The 15,317-nt window shown below is 37.8% G+C and overlaps 1 protein-coding gene across 1 annotated transcript in view; it reads left to right on the top strand.

Moving 5' to 3' along the window:
* The first annotated feature begins 4,102 nt into the window (after positions 1–4,102).
* The window catches only part of HCRTR2 (hypocretin receptor 2), a 126,374-nt gene continuing 115,159 nt past the window's right edge, over positions 4,103–15,317 (top strand). Inside the window, exon 1 of the mRNA XM_025890548.1 lies at positions 4,103–4,325. Coding sequence (XP_025746333.1) covers positions 4,103–4,325 — 223 coding nt within the window. The remainder of the gene's footprint in view (positions 4,326–15,317) is intronic.

A 15,317-nucleotide genomic window follows, 5' to 3' on the forward strand; every position in this document is an offset into this window, starting at 1 on the left:
CCTAACCAGCTAGTAATCTCTTTCTCTTCAAGGAGTCAGCTCAAGAGTGACTTTCTCTGTGGGGGAGCCATCCATTTTGGTTTTCTCCAGGCTGAATTAGGTGTTCTTTCATGTTCTCATGACACTCTCTGCATCCTTCTACCCTAGAAACTCACAGAGTGGTTCTATAATCATAACACTTCTAATTTTCTGGTGCACTGTGAGATCATTGAGGCCAGACTATGTCTTATTGATCTTTATGCCTCCAGCTCTTAACTCCTGGGCACATAGGGAATACTCAGAAATATTTCATGAAATGGATTCATAAAGTTATTATAGGCTGCAAAAAGTATAGTCTGGCATCAGGAGTAAGAATATAAAATCTGGGACAGCCCATGTAATCTGAGATCTTTGAACAACCTAACTACAACCACTGGGGGGAAAAAAATCTGGCTTTGAGTTTTATTTTCTTTTTCTTTCTCATTTTTAATATATTCAGGTTAGTCGGAGAGCTAAAAGCTACAGAAAAAAGTATAAGATGGCTAGTTAAACAGAATTACTCAGACTATTGTGAGCTACATTTTTCTTTTTTTAAAATAATCACTTAGAGGAATTGATATGTAAAGCAAATAATATTCACACCATTAGATCACATAGTTTTAAATTATATTCAACAAATATTTTCAGATCCCTTCTATATACCAGACACTGTTCTAAAAATATCAATTCATTTAATTCTGATAACAACCTTAAGAGGTCATCACTAGACAAATTTGGAACTTTTTTTTAATTGTCATGCTTTATTAGGCTGACTCCTTTTACATACATCCAACAGAAAGATTTTGAATTGAAGAAAACAATACCTACAGAACTAAAAGTTATTTTCAAATGCCCTAAAAGATATCAAGAGATGTAAAGAAGGATATTACATCAAAATGAGTACTGTAATATTTATCATCTCTAACATGTTTACAAAACATAAAATGAAAATTTGAAGATTTGAGTGAATTTTTGTATGGCAATAGAGTACCATGTATTTAAAATAAAGTGCCCGACAAATTATGGACAGAAAGAAATGGAATACTTTTCAAGATCAATATCCAGGCTTGTCGCAACAGAAAGCGATATCAGAACAAAATCTTGAAACTATTCTTGTTTCTCCTTATTTATACTTTTAGTAGAGTGATGATTAATTGCAGGTAGAAAACTTAAAAAGAACAGATTGAAGTAGAAACAAGTTGAAGTGCCACACACAGAAAAACCCTAATGGCACTGAGTACTTACAAAACAGTATACGGGGTCCATGTTTGTGGATTGTCAACGACAAGAAATTTGAAGACGTTAATGAATATAGATTGCAACTAAAGTAGCCACAACCTTTCCCATTTTTAAAAGAATCATACATGGAAGAGGAAAAACCAGACATTAATAAATCAGAGGGACACATTATACCACAGGATAAAGTTAGCAGATTTGTATCAGTGAACTTGAATGAAGCCACAGAAGGCCTGCTTGTCAAATTTACTGATGACAAGAGGTCTGGTGAAATGGCTAATGCTTTGGATAATAACAGCAGCATTTAAGATCTGGTTAAACCCCAAATTAACAAAATTAAATTAATACATGCATACATCATGTGGGTATCCTACTTAGCTGTCACCTCTTCACACAGGCCTTTTTGACCATCTGTTTCTAACATGGCCTTTGGGATTCTCCACTTACCATCACTTCACCCTATTTTGTTTTCATCATAACATTTATCCCTTCCTATTATTTTCTTATGTATTCAGTAGTTGATTTGTTCGCTTTCTAACTTCCCTAGAAAGTATAGTTCATGAAAATGGTAACCTTGCTTAACTTATATCACTGAGTGGAATAGAAACACTAAGTAAATATTTGTCAAAGAAATCAAAGGCCTATTTATTTTCTTCTCTTAAAAAATGACTAATGCTTGGGGTACCTGGGTGGCTCAGTTGGTTAGGCGTCTGCCTTTGGCTCAGGTCGTGATCTCAGGGTCCTGGGATGGAGCCCCTGCTCACTGGGGAGCCTGCTTCTCCCTCCACCCTCTCCCTCTGCGCCCCCATTCATGCTCTCTTTCTCTCTTGCTCTTTCTGTCAAATAAATAAATAAAATCTTTAACAAAAATGACTAGTGCAGATGGGAAAACTATAACAATAGTATTTCTTGTGAAATATGACATCTGTAAAATAATAGAAACCCCAAGCTGGGATCAGAAGAAATGGATGGTCTTGCCATAGATTAGTCACTTGACTTTTGGTAAATCATTTAATTTCTCCAGAACAGTTTCCTCATCTGTAAAACAGTGCTAATCATGTCATCCCCTCAGCAGTTTTACAACAATGTGTATGAAAACATTTTCCAACTATAGAGTACAAAACAACTGTGAAGAATTATGCCTAGGGTAGGAGTTAGGGCGATTGACTTAACACTCAATACCAATCAACAGTGTCTTGTGACATTTGAAAAAAAGGAATTAGATACAGACATTGGTTGCATCTACATGATAATGTACATTTTGTACCAGCAGGACCCAAACCAAATTACTGTATCTCCTCCTAGTTTCATATTATGCAAGACATTGAGAATTGTCTTAAAGGAAGACCACATGAGTAGAGTTTTGGGGAAAGTGTCATTGAAAAACAATGGAATTAATTAGGGAAAAAGTAGAGGAAAGGGAAGGAGACTGTGATACTTATTTTAAATATATGAAGGGTTGTCATGTGGAAGATTTATTCCATGTAGCCCCAAGAGGCAAACTAGGTATTGAGGGTAGAAGGCTAAGAAAATTGTATGTTGGTTTAAGACCTTATTTTAATGTAAGGAGCAGTTTCAGAGCAGCCCCATGATGGTGGAAGTCATAAGTTAAGGTGGTCCATCCAAACCAGGTGGGGAAACATCAGCAATGCTATTAGAAGGCTTCTAATATTAACCGAAGTTGAGGCTAGGTGATGTTGGAGTCCCTTCCCATATCCAGAATTATAATCAAATGCAATATTCCTATCATGGATATTGAGAACGAAAGGATCCTGAACTCATACTGTGATGAATCCCAAAATATACTTCTTAGAGATTAAATCAATTTCATTAGAGAGTGGCAGGTGACATCAGTCCTGAGTCAGTAAGAAGAAAGACCAGTGGGGTGTGGTATTCACCAGAGAGCACTTCTGCTTATACCACAACATCCTCCTAAGGATCTGTTTAACATGTGGACGTCTCCTTTGCTTGACAACATTAACTATTAGCACGTTTATGACCCTTGTGCCCTTCAAGCTTTTGCTGCTCTGTTTCTTATGACACTTGGTTTTGCAAGTACAAATTCCAGCTAAATATATCCTTCAATTCAAAAATCGTCTCATTCCCCAGTTTGGAAAAGGGGGAGTGGAGGCGATATCTTCAAGATTCAGCAAGTGCTAAGTTGTCAAAGCCAAACAAATGTGAAAAGGTTTGCCTGAAATGACTTTTGCGTAGTCCTGCTTGAGGAACACAGTGGCCTCCTCTTCGTTACTTAAATGTTGACATTAAAAAGACAAATGCATCAACAAATCCTGTATTAACCACGGGTGAACATGCTTGTCATGTCCATAGCATACACATGTCTGTGTATGGGTTATGGAAATTGCATGTGAGAAATGGAGGAGAAAAGTAGAAAAGCGGGAGATTTAACCCACGGAGAAATAGGTTAAAATAATTTTTATGACTCCCCCACCCCTTCCCACCCTCCTTCAGCTTCAGCTCTCCCTCAGCGCAGGCGGAGGCTGTGAGCTGTGGACTCAGTGCTGGAATGAGGAGTAATTGAGCCCGAGCCGAGCCCGAGGTAGCTTTCTCCCCACGGTGTCATTGCTGCAGCCTCCAGTGCCAGGTCCCTAGTTCCTCAGCCGCCTCTCTTCACGGTGCAAAATCGTCTACAAAGACAGTGAAGCCGCCGCAGAAGTTGCCCGGCACAAGACTCCGGAGGCATTGGCTCAGTAACTTTTCACGTCATTTTCTGCTCTGGAGCCCCTTCTCGCGTCTCCGCGCAGCCTTTCGCACCGCAAATCACAGTGCTCATGGGGCAGGCGAAGAGCGGCTTGCGGCACTGAGCAGAACCGGACTCGAGCCCGTGATGTCCGGTACCAAATTGGAGGACTCCCCCCCTTGTCGCAACTGGTCATCTGCTTCGGAGCTGAATGAAACTCAAGAGCCCTTTTTAAACCCCACCGACTATGACGACGAGGAATTCCTGCGGTACCTGTGGAGGGAATACCTACACCCGAAAGAATATGAGTGGGTCCTGATCGCTGGGTACATCATCGTGTTCGTGGTGGCTCTTATTGGGAATGTCCTGGGTGAGTCTGGTCCCGGGCAGCCCTCCAGAGGGCTGTCACGTCTCCTCCGCCCCGGGCTGCAAAGGCTCTGAAGACCTCTCCCTCCCCCCTGGGATGCAAACAAAGAGGTCGCTGCTCTCCGGGTGGGGTTTTCTGTTAAAAAAAAAAAAAAAAAAAAAAAAAAAAGTTTTCTGATTTTCGGAACCAGGACCGAGCCCTGGAATGGTAATTCCTTTTTCTGCAGGGGGAAGCGTGGAAGCGCATTTCTTTTGCGATCACCACGGTTACAGGCGGAGAGAGGGAGGCAACGACAGGGTCTCCAGGTGGATTTTGTTGAATGTGGGGGAAATTGGTCATTCTTTTTTGTAACGTAGCCAGAGATTTCGGGGGCTTTCTGGAGAGGGAAACCTGGGAGAGGACAAAGCTGTGCCCCTAAGGAGCAAACTCTCTGTGGCCACTGAAGTCAAAAAGGATTTGTGAGGCAGGTAGAGTGTCCTTTGGCGAGGAGGTTAGGCTCTGTCTAGAGGTGGTAATGAAAAGGCAGGGAGTGGAGACAGGCGAAGCACGGAAGTGCACTCACGCACTGAAGCTGAATTAAACAGGAACCATGCCTGGAGCCAGCAAGAGGGAGGGGCATCTGAGAAAAGTACCAAAGAGATCTCAATCATTCATCTCCTATCCATTCATTCATTCATCCACTCAACCAATATTTTTTTTCCAGAGCATGCTTGTTGCCAGGCTTGAGGAAATTTTGTAATGGATTTTTTTTTTTTTTTCGCCCAAAGACAAGACCAAGCTAAACGCTAGCCTCCCTATTCGTCCCTGAGTTCTTATGCAAAGGTAGATTTCCCTGTCCGTTTCCCAGCTGGGCACAATTTCAGAGTGTTGGGGAGGGGGTGCAGTGCGGTATGGGGCTGTGGTGATGGAGTTTATTAGGGCAGTTGGGGAATCCACTTAATCCACTGGGGAATCCATTTAAAGAAAAGGAGCTTTGGAAGGCAGGGACGACTTAACATGAATTGTGAATGGAAGGAGCGTGTACCTTGATGAATGGAGAGTGGGAGGCGTTTCAAATGCAGAGGGCAGCGTGGAGGCAATCTCTGTTGAAAATGACAGGAGAAGATGGGGGAGGCTAGGAGAAGATGCTCTTGATTTTCAGTTACAAAAAGTGAAGATGGGTGAGGTGAGATAGGCTGAGGGGCTTTGAAGTGCAAAGCAAAGAATTTGTAGCTGCAATGGAGAATGATAAGGAACTCATCAGCACTAATCTGATTTTTACCTTCTCTCCCCAAGTATGTCAGTCTGGGTAGGAAGCATTCAAGGGAGTCTGTCACCAATTCAGCAAGCAGAGTAGTTGGTAGTATGTGACTGAGAAGCATTCTGGAGAGAGTTGGTAGAATATCATTTTTTTAAGACAGATACAAGTCCTCTGAAAACTTTTTTTTAAAAAATAATACTATATTGTTTTCAGGCTATTTTTGTTGTTTTAAAGGTAAACATAAAGGGAATCTTTGGGTGATGCAAACAAGGTGGATGAAGGTGAAAATACACATGCTTAGGGTCCTTTGCTATAAGGATAAGTCTGCTAATAATAATGACTTTCTTGTTTCCCTTCCTGGCATCCATTCTTAGAGTTACAACTATTAAAACACATGGCCGCCAGCATAGAAACATATCACTGTTATGCCAACACTTAATGATAAGTAATCTAAATTGAACATCCATTGAGTACCTACCTTGTGCCAGACTCCTTCACATACACTCTCATTTAAACCTCAAAGTAACCCATGTTTGATAGAAGAAGAAACAAGACTTAGAGAAATGAAATGGCTTATTAAAGAACATGATTCAGATTCAGCTCCATTTCTTCTGACCTCAGATCCAAAATTCTCCATTGATATTCCACTCTAGAGCTAGAAAGCATGGAGAGAATGAATTCTTTGCTCCTTGTTGTCTGCAAGCCTATTAAATGTATTTCCTGTTCTCTCTTGCATCTATGTCCACTGTTAATAAATTACCATGAAGGGTTAATGGCTCTGTCATTGTCTCCAACAAAATCCTATCCAGAGAGGAATATTATTGCATTGCAGTAAAAATTTGACCTGTTTTGCAGGAATAGCTGCAAATCATAACTATTTCCCTTCCCTAATTTTTATTTCAGGCTTAATCTCTGTGATAAAATTTGTTTCCCTTTGCTGTTACTTTATTCTGGCCTTACACAGAATGTTGATGCATAGTCTTCATATTCTAATTGCATAGTTTAGGGGTACGTGTTTGCAAGCCTAAGGAGTTAAAAGTCTCAAGAAGGAAACACCTCTACAGTTAAGACTATGTGTTTCATAATATCAAGGAAAAGAGCACTGTCCACAGCCCCAAGTGCTGAAATGGCCAATTCCATTCAGCTTAAAAAGAAGAATTTACTCAAAGCACTGTGCTCTCAAGATACTGACAGCTATTTTCTCTGGGACTAAATGACATTGAAATCCTCTCTGGCTGAACTGAAATCCATTCTTTACTGACATATTCCCTGAAAGTTGTTGAAGTTTAAGTTTGACATTTAAACAAATGATCAGTGTGTCATTACTCACAGACAACTTCCTGCTCTTTGATATCACTGTCAAATTTGCAAAATGGATTAGATTGAGAATTGCTTTTTTGCCCCTTTAGTGAAAGTAATTTTATGCATAGAGTGGCAGGACAAGGAATCACATTATTCATGCAAGATAAAGAGGTAACTATTAGGTATGAAGGTGAAAGACCACAGTGTAGGCAGCAGATGTAATCCCTGACCCTTTGGGTCCACCCACCATTTGCACTTTCATGTAACTGACTACTTGTAAAATTTCAACCTTGTTGAACTTTCAGATATAATGTGATCAGTTAGAAGTCATTTCCCCCACAATGTCCTTTTGTGAAGTGATGTAACAGGATATGCCCTGAGCAGAATGACAAAGTCTTGATCATCTCCACCTCTTTTACTTCTCTCCACCGTTCCTCTCTCTCGTGTCCCTTCTCCCATTTCTATCATATGTTTCTTCCCAATGATAAAAAGCAGTTTTCTGGGAAAAAAAGTGCAATACAAGTTATTCAAAATAAGACAAAGGTGACCCTACGTTAAATTTCATGAGTATATGCATTCTAATAAAAGACATATGCATGTCTACTTATAAAATTTTAGGTCATAGGAAAGAAGATAGGGTAGAGTTCTTTTTGGACACAGTGTTTTTCCAGTATCTTCAAAATTATGCCACATATAACCTATTCCTAAGTATGTCTTGTACTATAGCCAAATAGACGCATTCAATTATTTGACCAGTACATTTTGAGCAATATTATGTTTTTAAAATTAATGTGTTTTGGGAGGAGGGCTCATGGGGACACTCAGAGGAATATATTTGGTGTTATTCCTACTTCTTTTTCCTTGAGTTGAAACTGGATGGAGTGATGGGTTCTAGTCAATTCAAACATTAAATAGCTGGAAGAAATGAGTAAGTCTCTGTCTGTCTTACTTCTGCATTCAAAGATATCATGATTTTTTTTTTAATCTGGAATGCTTCTATCTTCCCTGTTGTTTTCTCCATATGAAAAATGAGAACATTCAACAGATGACATCAGTCCAGGTGTGCTTCTTGCTTCTTGTGTGACCATTAGTATGTTATTGAACTCTCCAAGTCTGTTTTTTCTATTTGAAGATTAAGATTGATAATGTGGGCCTTGTAGAAATATATAATATATACAGAAGTATACACACACACACGTGTGTGTGTATGTGTATTTTTCTTGACACATAGTAGACACTGAATGCCAATTTCTATCCCTTCATTCCCACTAGTGAAATCTCTCCTTGATGTAGTTTGCAGCCATCTTCCTCCATGGCCAGTCTGCAGCTCTGTAGCTCTTTATGACCTCTGTTCTGCCTTTTTCTCAACTGAGAGGTTTCCTAAAAGTTATTAGTAAAATGGAGTTGGCACATGTTGCTTTCCTTTTCCATACCAGCTCCACCTACTCATCCCCTAACAGGGGTTTAGTGCCCTCATACTAACTACTTAACATTGCCTTCCTAGCTCTCAGTGAAAGTCATTGCTAACTATCAGGATAATACTCTCTTTCAGCTTAAATTTGCTTGCACTTGGTCCCACTTACTCAGAGTTATGGGTTGTTGTTGGGTTGTTGTTTGGTCTATCACTATTAATGTTTTAAATAGCATGTGTGCACACATACATACACAGGTAATATGTTGATTTAACTCAGTTGAAACACACTGCCTATTAAGGAATTTACCCAATAACATTTAAACTAAATTGGGTGAATGAGATGGGAGAAATATCTGTAATGGGTTGCATCTTACAGAGCTAATCATATGTCCCAGATATGGAACTGGCAGAGTTACAAGTCGCTACTACTTCTAAGCCTAAGAAACATTTGTTTCCTCCTTCTCCTAATGACCAGTTCACATCCATGGGTGTTTCTAAACCCGCCCTTTCCTACACAGGAGAAGGAAAGAGGTTAGAGATAATACATTACTCATTTCTGCCAAGACCTGATAGAAGTCATGAATGATGACTGTAAAAGGTAATATTAGCCATTGAGCTTTAAACTGGTGTGTTTTTAAGTTACAGAATGTAAAATATGCTTATCTGAGTAAGAATTAAACTGATGCCACCACACTTTGACTAAAAGCAAAACCACCTAGTTTTACTGGGTAAAATAAACCATGTTTTTGATTTGAACAGAATCTCAGTGATAACTTTTTAAATGGCTGTCTCATAGAAAACAGCAACATTTATTATTTACAGACAATAATGAAATAATACAAGCTACTGATAATTTAAATGTAATGGATTCTTCCTATATTTGGAAAAAAATTAGGAAAATGAAATAGTGAAAATAATACCAATTTTCAAAAGAGGCCAAATCCAACACTTAAATACAAATACAGTATTCAAGTTTTTAAATGTTTTTTTATTGATTTCATTAGGACATACATATATATTTACATTAATATTCATCATTTTATATTCTAGAATATATTTGCAAATCCTCACATATTACAGCTAGGTTAGCATTCCAAAGTTCCTGAATTCTCAATCAGCTCCCCATATTTCAGGAGTATCCACTGCTGGTGTTATTTTACAAGTGAAAAAAGAATTTTCTATCTTTCTTCTTATAGCATTATGACATACACCAAAACTGTAGGGATGCGTGTTCTATTAAGTACTGGCTCACTAATAGGAGTCAGTCAGTGACCTGTGATGGGAGAAGCTGAGGATTCATCTCTAGTTCCCCTTCTCACTGCAAAGGAAAATGGAGAATATTTATGGAGTACCAAATGCTAAGTCCTGAATGCTAGGCTCTACAATGCATATATGTAATTTATTGATGCCTCATAATAAACTTATAAGGAGGAGATTAGTAGCTTTGTTTTACAAATGAGGAAAATGAAATTCAAAAGCTATTTTAACTTGTTCCAAAGTTTAGTCAGACAGTAAGGAGCAGAACTAAGTTTCAAAAATGGATTGATCAGGTCCCATGGCCCAGCTGTGTTCCATTATTTCATTCTGTCTCCCTTGTTTCTCATCTTGACTCAGAAACACAGAAGAAAAAAGAGTGGAAATGATGCTTAGATGTGCCCTCTAGACGATTTACAGAGTTGTTCTGGCAAGTTGCCATGCTATATTTCTGATAGACTACAGTTCTTTAGCTCTGTGGATGAGCTCATTTGATAAGCTAATCAAGGTCAGGCTAGGGTTACTTTACAAGAGAAAATTTCAAGGTAAAATAGGTGCTGCCAAAAATGCTTTTGCCTGTTCGGGATGGGGGTGGGGTGACTCACTGAATAAATGTTAGATAATTGTGGCCAAGGATTATTTTGTTTTTGAATGTGCTGTCTTTAGACACAACTTAGACCGAGAACCTAAACATTTAATATATCAAATAATCCAAAGATTTTTTTTTTCTTTTTTTGGTTTTCAAATCTACTCATGTACTTTATTTTTTTATTTTTCTGATATAATGACTGTTAACTTTTTTAAAAAAATCATAAGTTTCTATTGATTTGATTGAATAGGTCAATCTTTATATCACATAATGGTGTTCCTGGAGCATAATGGTGTTATGTACGTCCAAAGAGCATTGAGCATCACATCAGACATGAAATGACCTTTAAATGCAGACAATGAAACACTTTGAGATGCTATTGGATGAAATAGATGACATATATGACCAGTCTTTTGAATTGCTGACTCTTTGGGCTGAATTTATTCATTTTACTTTTGTTCCCAATGAGGGATTATCTTTTAACCAAGTAAATGGATATAGGATATATATTTTTTTAAATAACATTAAATTTGTTTCCAACCGAATAATTTTCTTATAAACAAAAAACAAACTTTCAGAATAAATATGTACTTTATTCTTAAAAAAATATTTTGGGATTATCATCATTGATTCTTTTCCAGTGGTTTTCTTTCAATAGTAAATACGTATGAAGAATGTTTAACAATTATGTAGTATTTTACTCTTCAGAAGACATTGTTACATATCTATTGTCTCACTTATTCTTCACAATATTATGAGGTAGTTCTTATTTAATGAATCAAGTACTTGAAGTGATTTAAAATTACTTTAAAAGTTTGAGTAACTGGAAATATCAAGGGGTTCTATGTCACTGTGGGAAAAGCTTGCCAGTTTCTTGTATTCCAAGAGACCAGGGTAAGGGATGCTAACCACCTATGGCTTTCAGCTATGATGTCTTTGATACCTGATTTTGTCAATGTTCTGAGTATAGATGCACATTAACCAAATTCACAAACCTGGCAAAAAAAAAAAAGAAGGAAAGCATTCCAGTGTTTTGATTTTAAAAAAGAAGTCACTTTTTTTAGAACATTATTTATTTATTTATTTATTATTTTATGTTAATCACCATACATTACATCATTAGTTTTTGATGTAGTGTTCCATGATTCATTGTTTGCCTGTAACACCCAGTGCTCCATGCAGAACGTGCCCTCTTTAATACCCATCACCAGGCTAACCCATCCCTCCACCTCCCTCCCCTCCAGAACCCTCAGTTTCTCAGAGTCCATAGTCTCTCATGGTTCGTCTCCCCCTCCGATCCCCTCCTTCATTCTTCTCCTCCTGCTATCTTCTTCTTCTTCTTCTTTTTTTTTTTTAACATATAATGTATTATTTGTTTCAGAGGTACAGGTCTGTGATTCACTTTTATGAATCTTAGAATACTTGAAGTGTGTTCAATCATCATAGTCTCTTCCGATCGTCATATCTATATGAAGAGCTTTATTGGTCTGAATAGCTAGGCTATGTCGTAGTAGCAAATAAACCCTGAATTTTCATTGGTTTTATGTCACAGGAGTTTATTTCTTGTCTGTTTAACATTTAATGTGGGTTAGAGAGTCAGTTTCATATAGCGACTCAAGGTTGAGGAGTCCCTCATGTTTTATGTACCACCTTAACATGTGGCCTCTGTCGTAACCAGCCTCCATACTGGTTCTCAATGTTCCCACAACAACTGATAGCCACACCCTGTGTAGTTCCTTTCACGCTGTGCCAGAATTGGTCTGGGTGACCAATAACGTACAGCAGAAGTGATAGTATTTCACTTTCAAGATCACATTATGAAAGGCTACAGCTTCTGCCTTGAGTTTCCACACTTTCTCTTGCTCTTGGATTTCTTGCTCTGGAGAACATAAGCTGCATTGTGAGCAACCCACATGGTAAGGAATTGAAATATCCAGCCAACAGCCATATAGGAAATGCGGCCTGCTAACAACCACATGTATGATCTTGGAAACAAATCCTCATCCAGTCTGAGATAACATAGCATCATCCTCCCATTGCCCCCTAGCTTGACTGAAACTTAAATGACATACTCTGAGACAGAACTATCTTACCAAATTTCTCATAGACACTTTAGAAGCTGTGAGATAATAAAAGTTTCTTGTTTTTAAATGTTTAAATTCAGGGATAAGTTGTTAGGCAGCCTATAAAGTATCATGCAGCCTCATGGTAGAAGAGTGAACTGGGAAAAAATACTGGCTCTAAACTATCTTTGTCAATGATCAACACATGTCAGTCATGCCCATAATCATTTGGCCAAAACCAGTCATATTTTATCAACCTAACTACAAGCAGGACTAGAAAGTATAAGGGAACACTGTCTTTGTTACAGAAAGTATAAAGGAACACTGTCTCTGTTTATGCAATAGTTAAAAGTATTTTTAACATGAATGGACTCAGAACAAGGGGAGTTAGAGGAATTAAGGACCTGATGGCATAAGCCTAAGATAAGCTGATAAGATATATCCACTTCACATTTTGGATCTCTGCCAATGGAAATAACATAAATATGGGGAGACTTTGTGCCAGTTACTGTGCTCAGAATCTAGGGTACAGAGATAATAGAAACCAAGGAGCCTACATTTTGGTTGAAGAGACAGACATATTAACAGACGATCTCAGTATAATGTGACAAGTGCTCTTGATAGATGGGTTACAGGGTGCAGTGGAAGCATATAAGAAGGACACTTAGTTCCATTTGGGGGATTAGAGAAAGATCCAGGAGGAGATGACACCCACGCTGAGTATTAACGCATGAATTCAAGTTACACAGGTGAAAAAAATTGGGTAAGGATGTTCTAAGCAGAGGAAACAACATGAGCAAAATCAAAGAGGCGTGAAATAGCGTGGACTATGAAGAGAATGCTAAGCAATTGGGTAACTCCAGTATAAGTAAGTGCGGATGAGGAGAGTCTAGGGATGAAGCTGGAGCAGTAGATGAGGATTGGGTTATGAAAGGCCTTGTGTACCATACTGGAGATTTCGGCTAGCTTTGACACTGCAGTTTAGAGGGGGCCCTTTGAAGATTTAAGGAGAGTGCCATCATTAGTTTGCATTTTTCATGAGAGCATTGTAGGGATAATGTAAAGAATAAATCTAAAGGGATAGGTATTTGTGAAGGTTTTCACCCTGGGATTTGTGTCCTCTTTGGGGCTCATTTAATCAAGCCTATTTTAATGAAAACAAAAATTGATAATAAAAGACATAATCAATATTTTCTAGATAATTACCTCTAGGAGGCTAGAAATGTCACTTTCAAGTTCACATTACAAAACATTACAGCTTCTGCCTTGAGTTCCCACTCTTCCTCTTACTCTTGGACTTCTTGCTATTGTGTTGCATAAGGAAGGAAAAGAGAAAAGCAGAAAGTGAGAAATGGAGAGGAAACAAAGGAAGAGAAGAGGAAGATGACTAAAATATAGCAAAAACTGTTGCTATGTCTGCTTTGTAGACTATTTCAATTTGAGAAGTAATTTCTCATTTTTAAAGCTTTTAAAAAAATTATTTATTTTAGAGGAGGGGAGGGGCAGAGGGAGAGGGAAAATCTCAAGCAGACTCCACCACACTGAGTGTGGAGTCCAACATGGGCCTCGATCTCATAACCCTGAGATCATGACCTGAGCCCAAACCAAGAGTCAGACACTCAACTAACTTCACCACCCAGGTACCCCGAGAAGTAATTTCTCTTTAAAATAATTTTTCATATGTCTTTCCCGAAAGAGGTATTTAGGACTCTTACATGCCATCGCTCTATTAACATTTTCCAGTATTCTGTATAATTTTTCACTAAAACGATTTTTGTAATGACTTATTTTTGAGGTTTTGATGGGTCGCTATGCCCTCAGCTATCCATCTTTTTGGCTTTTAAATCATTTTTTGACCTCATACTGAGATGCAAAAGATAAAAATTTGAGACCTGATGAAAATTTTTCATATTTTCCAACTAAAGCCCCAAATTTGTACTACAAATTACTTGTAACTTTCTAAATATGTTCATTTGAAATCTTATCTTAAATGGGAATTTCATCATTCCAATAATCAAAATGATATTGTGTTGACCCCAGGACAGCCCTTAGGGAATTACAGGGAATATTTTCCCACAAGTTGACATGGGAACACTCCAAAATTTCTAAAACTGTGATTAGTTTAAAGCCCTTTATTTGCTATTCCTAGCTCACAATGGGAATAGAGCGGTGATTAAAGATTGCAGCATTCTTTTCTAGATTTTCAGTGAGTTTTTATTCCTACTCAGTGACTATAAAATGAACTTATAAAACACATGGTTTACAACCATGTAGGGCTTTGATTTTATCACTACATTGCTAGAAATGGGGTAAGAAAGCCATTGTCTATAATAATTTATTTTATCAATTTAGAATGAATTTGATGAGTCATCCACTTTGGTAGAGAACCATATTCCTTATAAATACCATTTTGAAGCCAATTTGTCTTTCTTAAAATGTGCAGATAGTGCTGGTCTTTCAGAGACAGAAGTAAAGAGGTATGATTAAGTGCTTATCAAACAATTTTGTCATTGGGTAAAACTGAGTCAACTTTTAGTTGTAAAAGAATGGCTAAAAACTTAATCTTTCCAATGAAAATACTTACTATAAAATTTCCCCAATCTTAGAAAGCTCAAAAAGAAATACATTAACAAATTTCACCAGCTGGTGCAGGAAAAAGACTTCATAATTATTGGGACATCTATATGCTTGGACTTGATTTATATTTTAGATACAAGAAAGCCTAGAAAGACCTTGTTCTTTGAAGTCATCAGAGATGGTGATAGTGACTCATAGATTCCTGAAAGTCTATAAGATTACCTTGTTTATAAATCTATGTGTTTTTCCCACAGGCATGGTGAATTTTGCAACTGGTCAGATGGGAAGAATTATCTCAGAGCAAAAAGGGAAAATAAGAATTTAAGAACTTAAAAACACATAAAAATAACACATGTATACACACACAGGTATTTGCATTGTATGACTAATATGATTTTAATGCACCCTAGTTTTTTTTTCATGCAGGATTAAGAATCTACCTTCCAAATTGAAAAATTCTAAAAACTCTATATAACCCCTTGACTTTGACAAACTTAAGAGATATTTTCAACTATCCCCTGAGAAAATGAACTAGGCTTTAAGGATACAAAAAGAA

The sequence above is a fragment of the Callorhinus ursinus genome, unplaced genomic scaffold (genome assembly GCF_003265705.2).
Source record: "Callorhinus ursinus isolate GAN/ISIS: 27379988/994484 unplaced genomic scaffold, GSC_fseal_2.0 scaffold22, whole genome shotgun sequence".
In the NCBI taxonomy this organism is placed as follows: domain Eukaryota; kingdom Metazoa; phylum Chordata; class Mammalia; order Carnivora; family Otariidae; genus Callorhinus; species Callorhinus ursinus.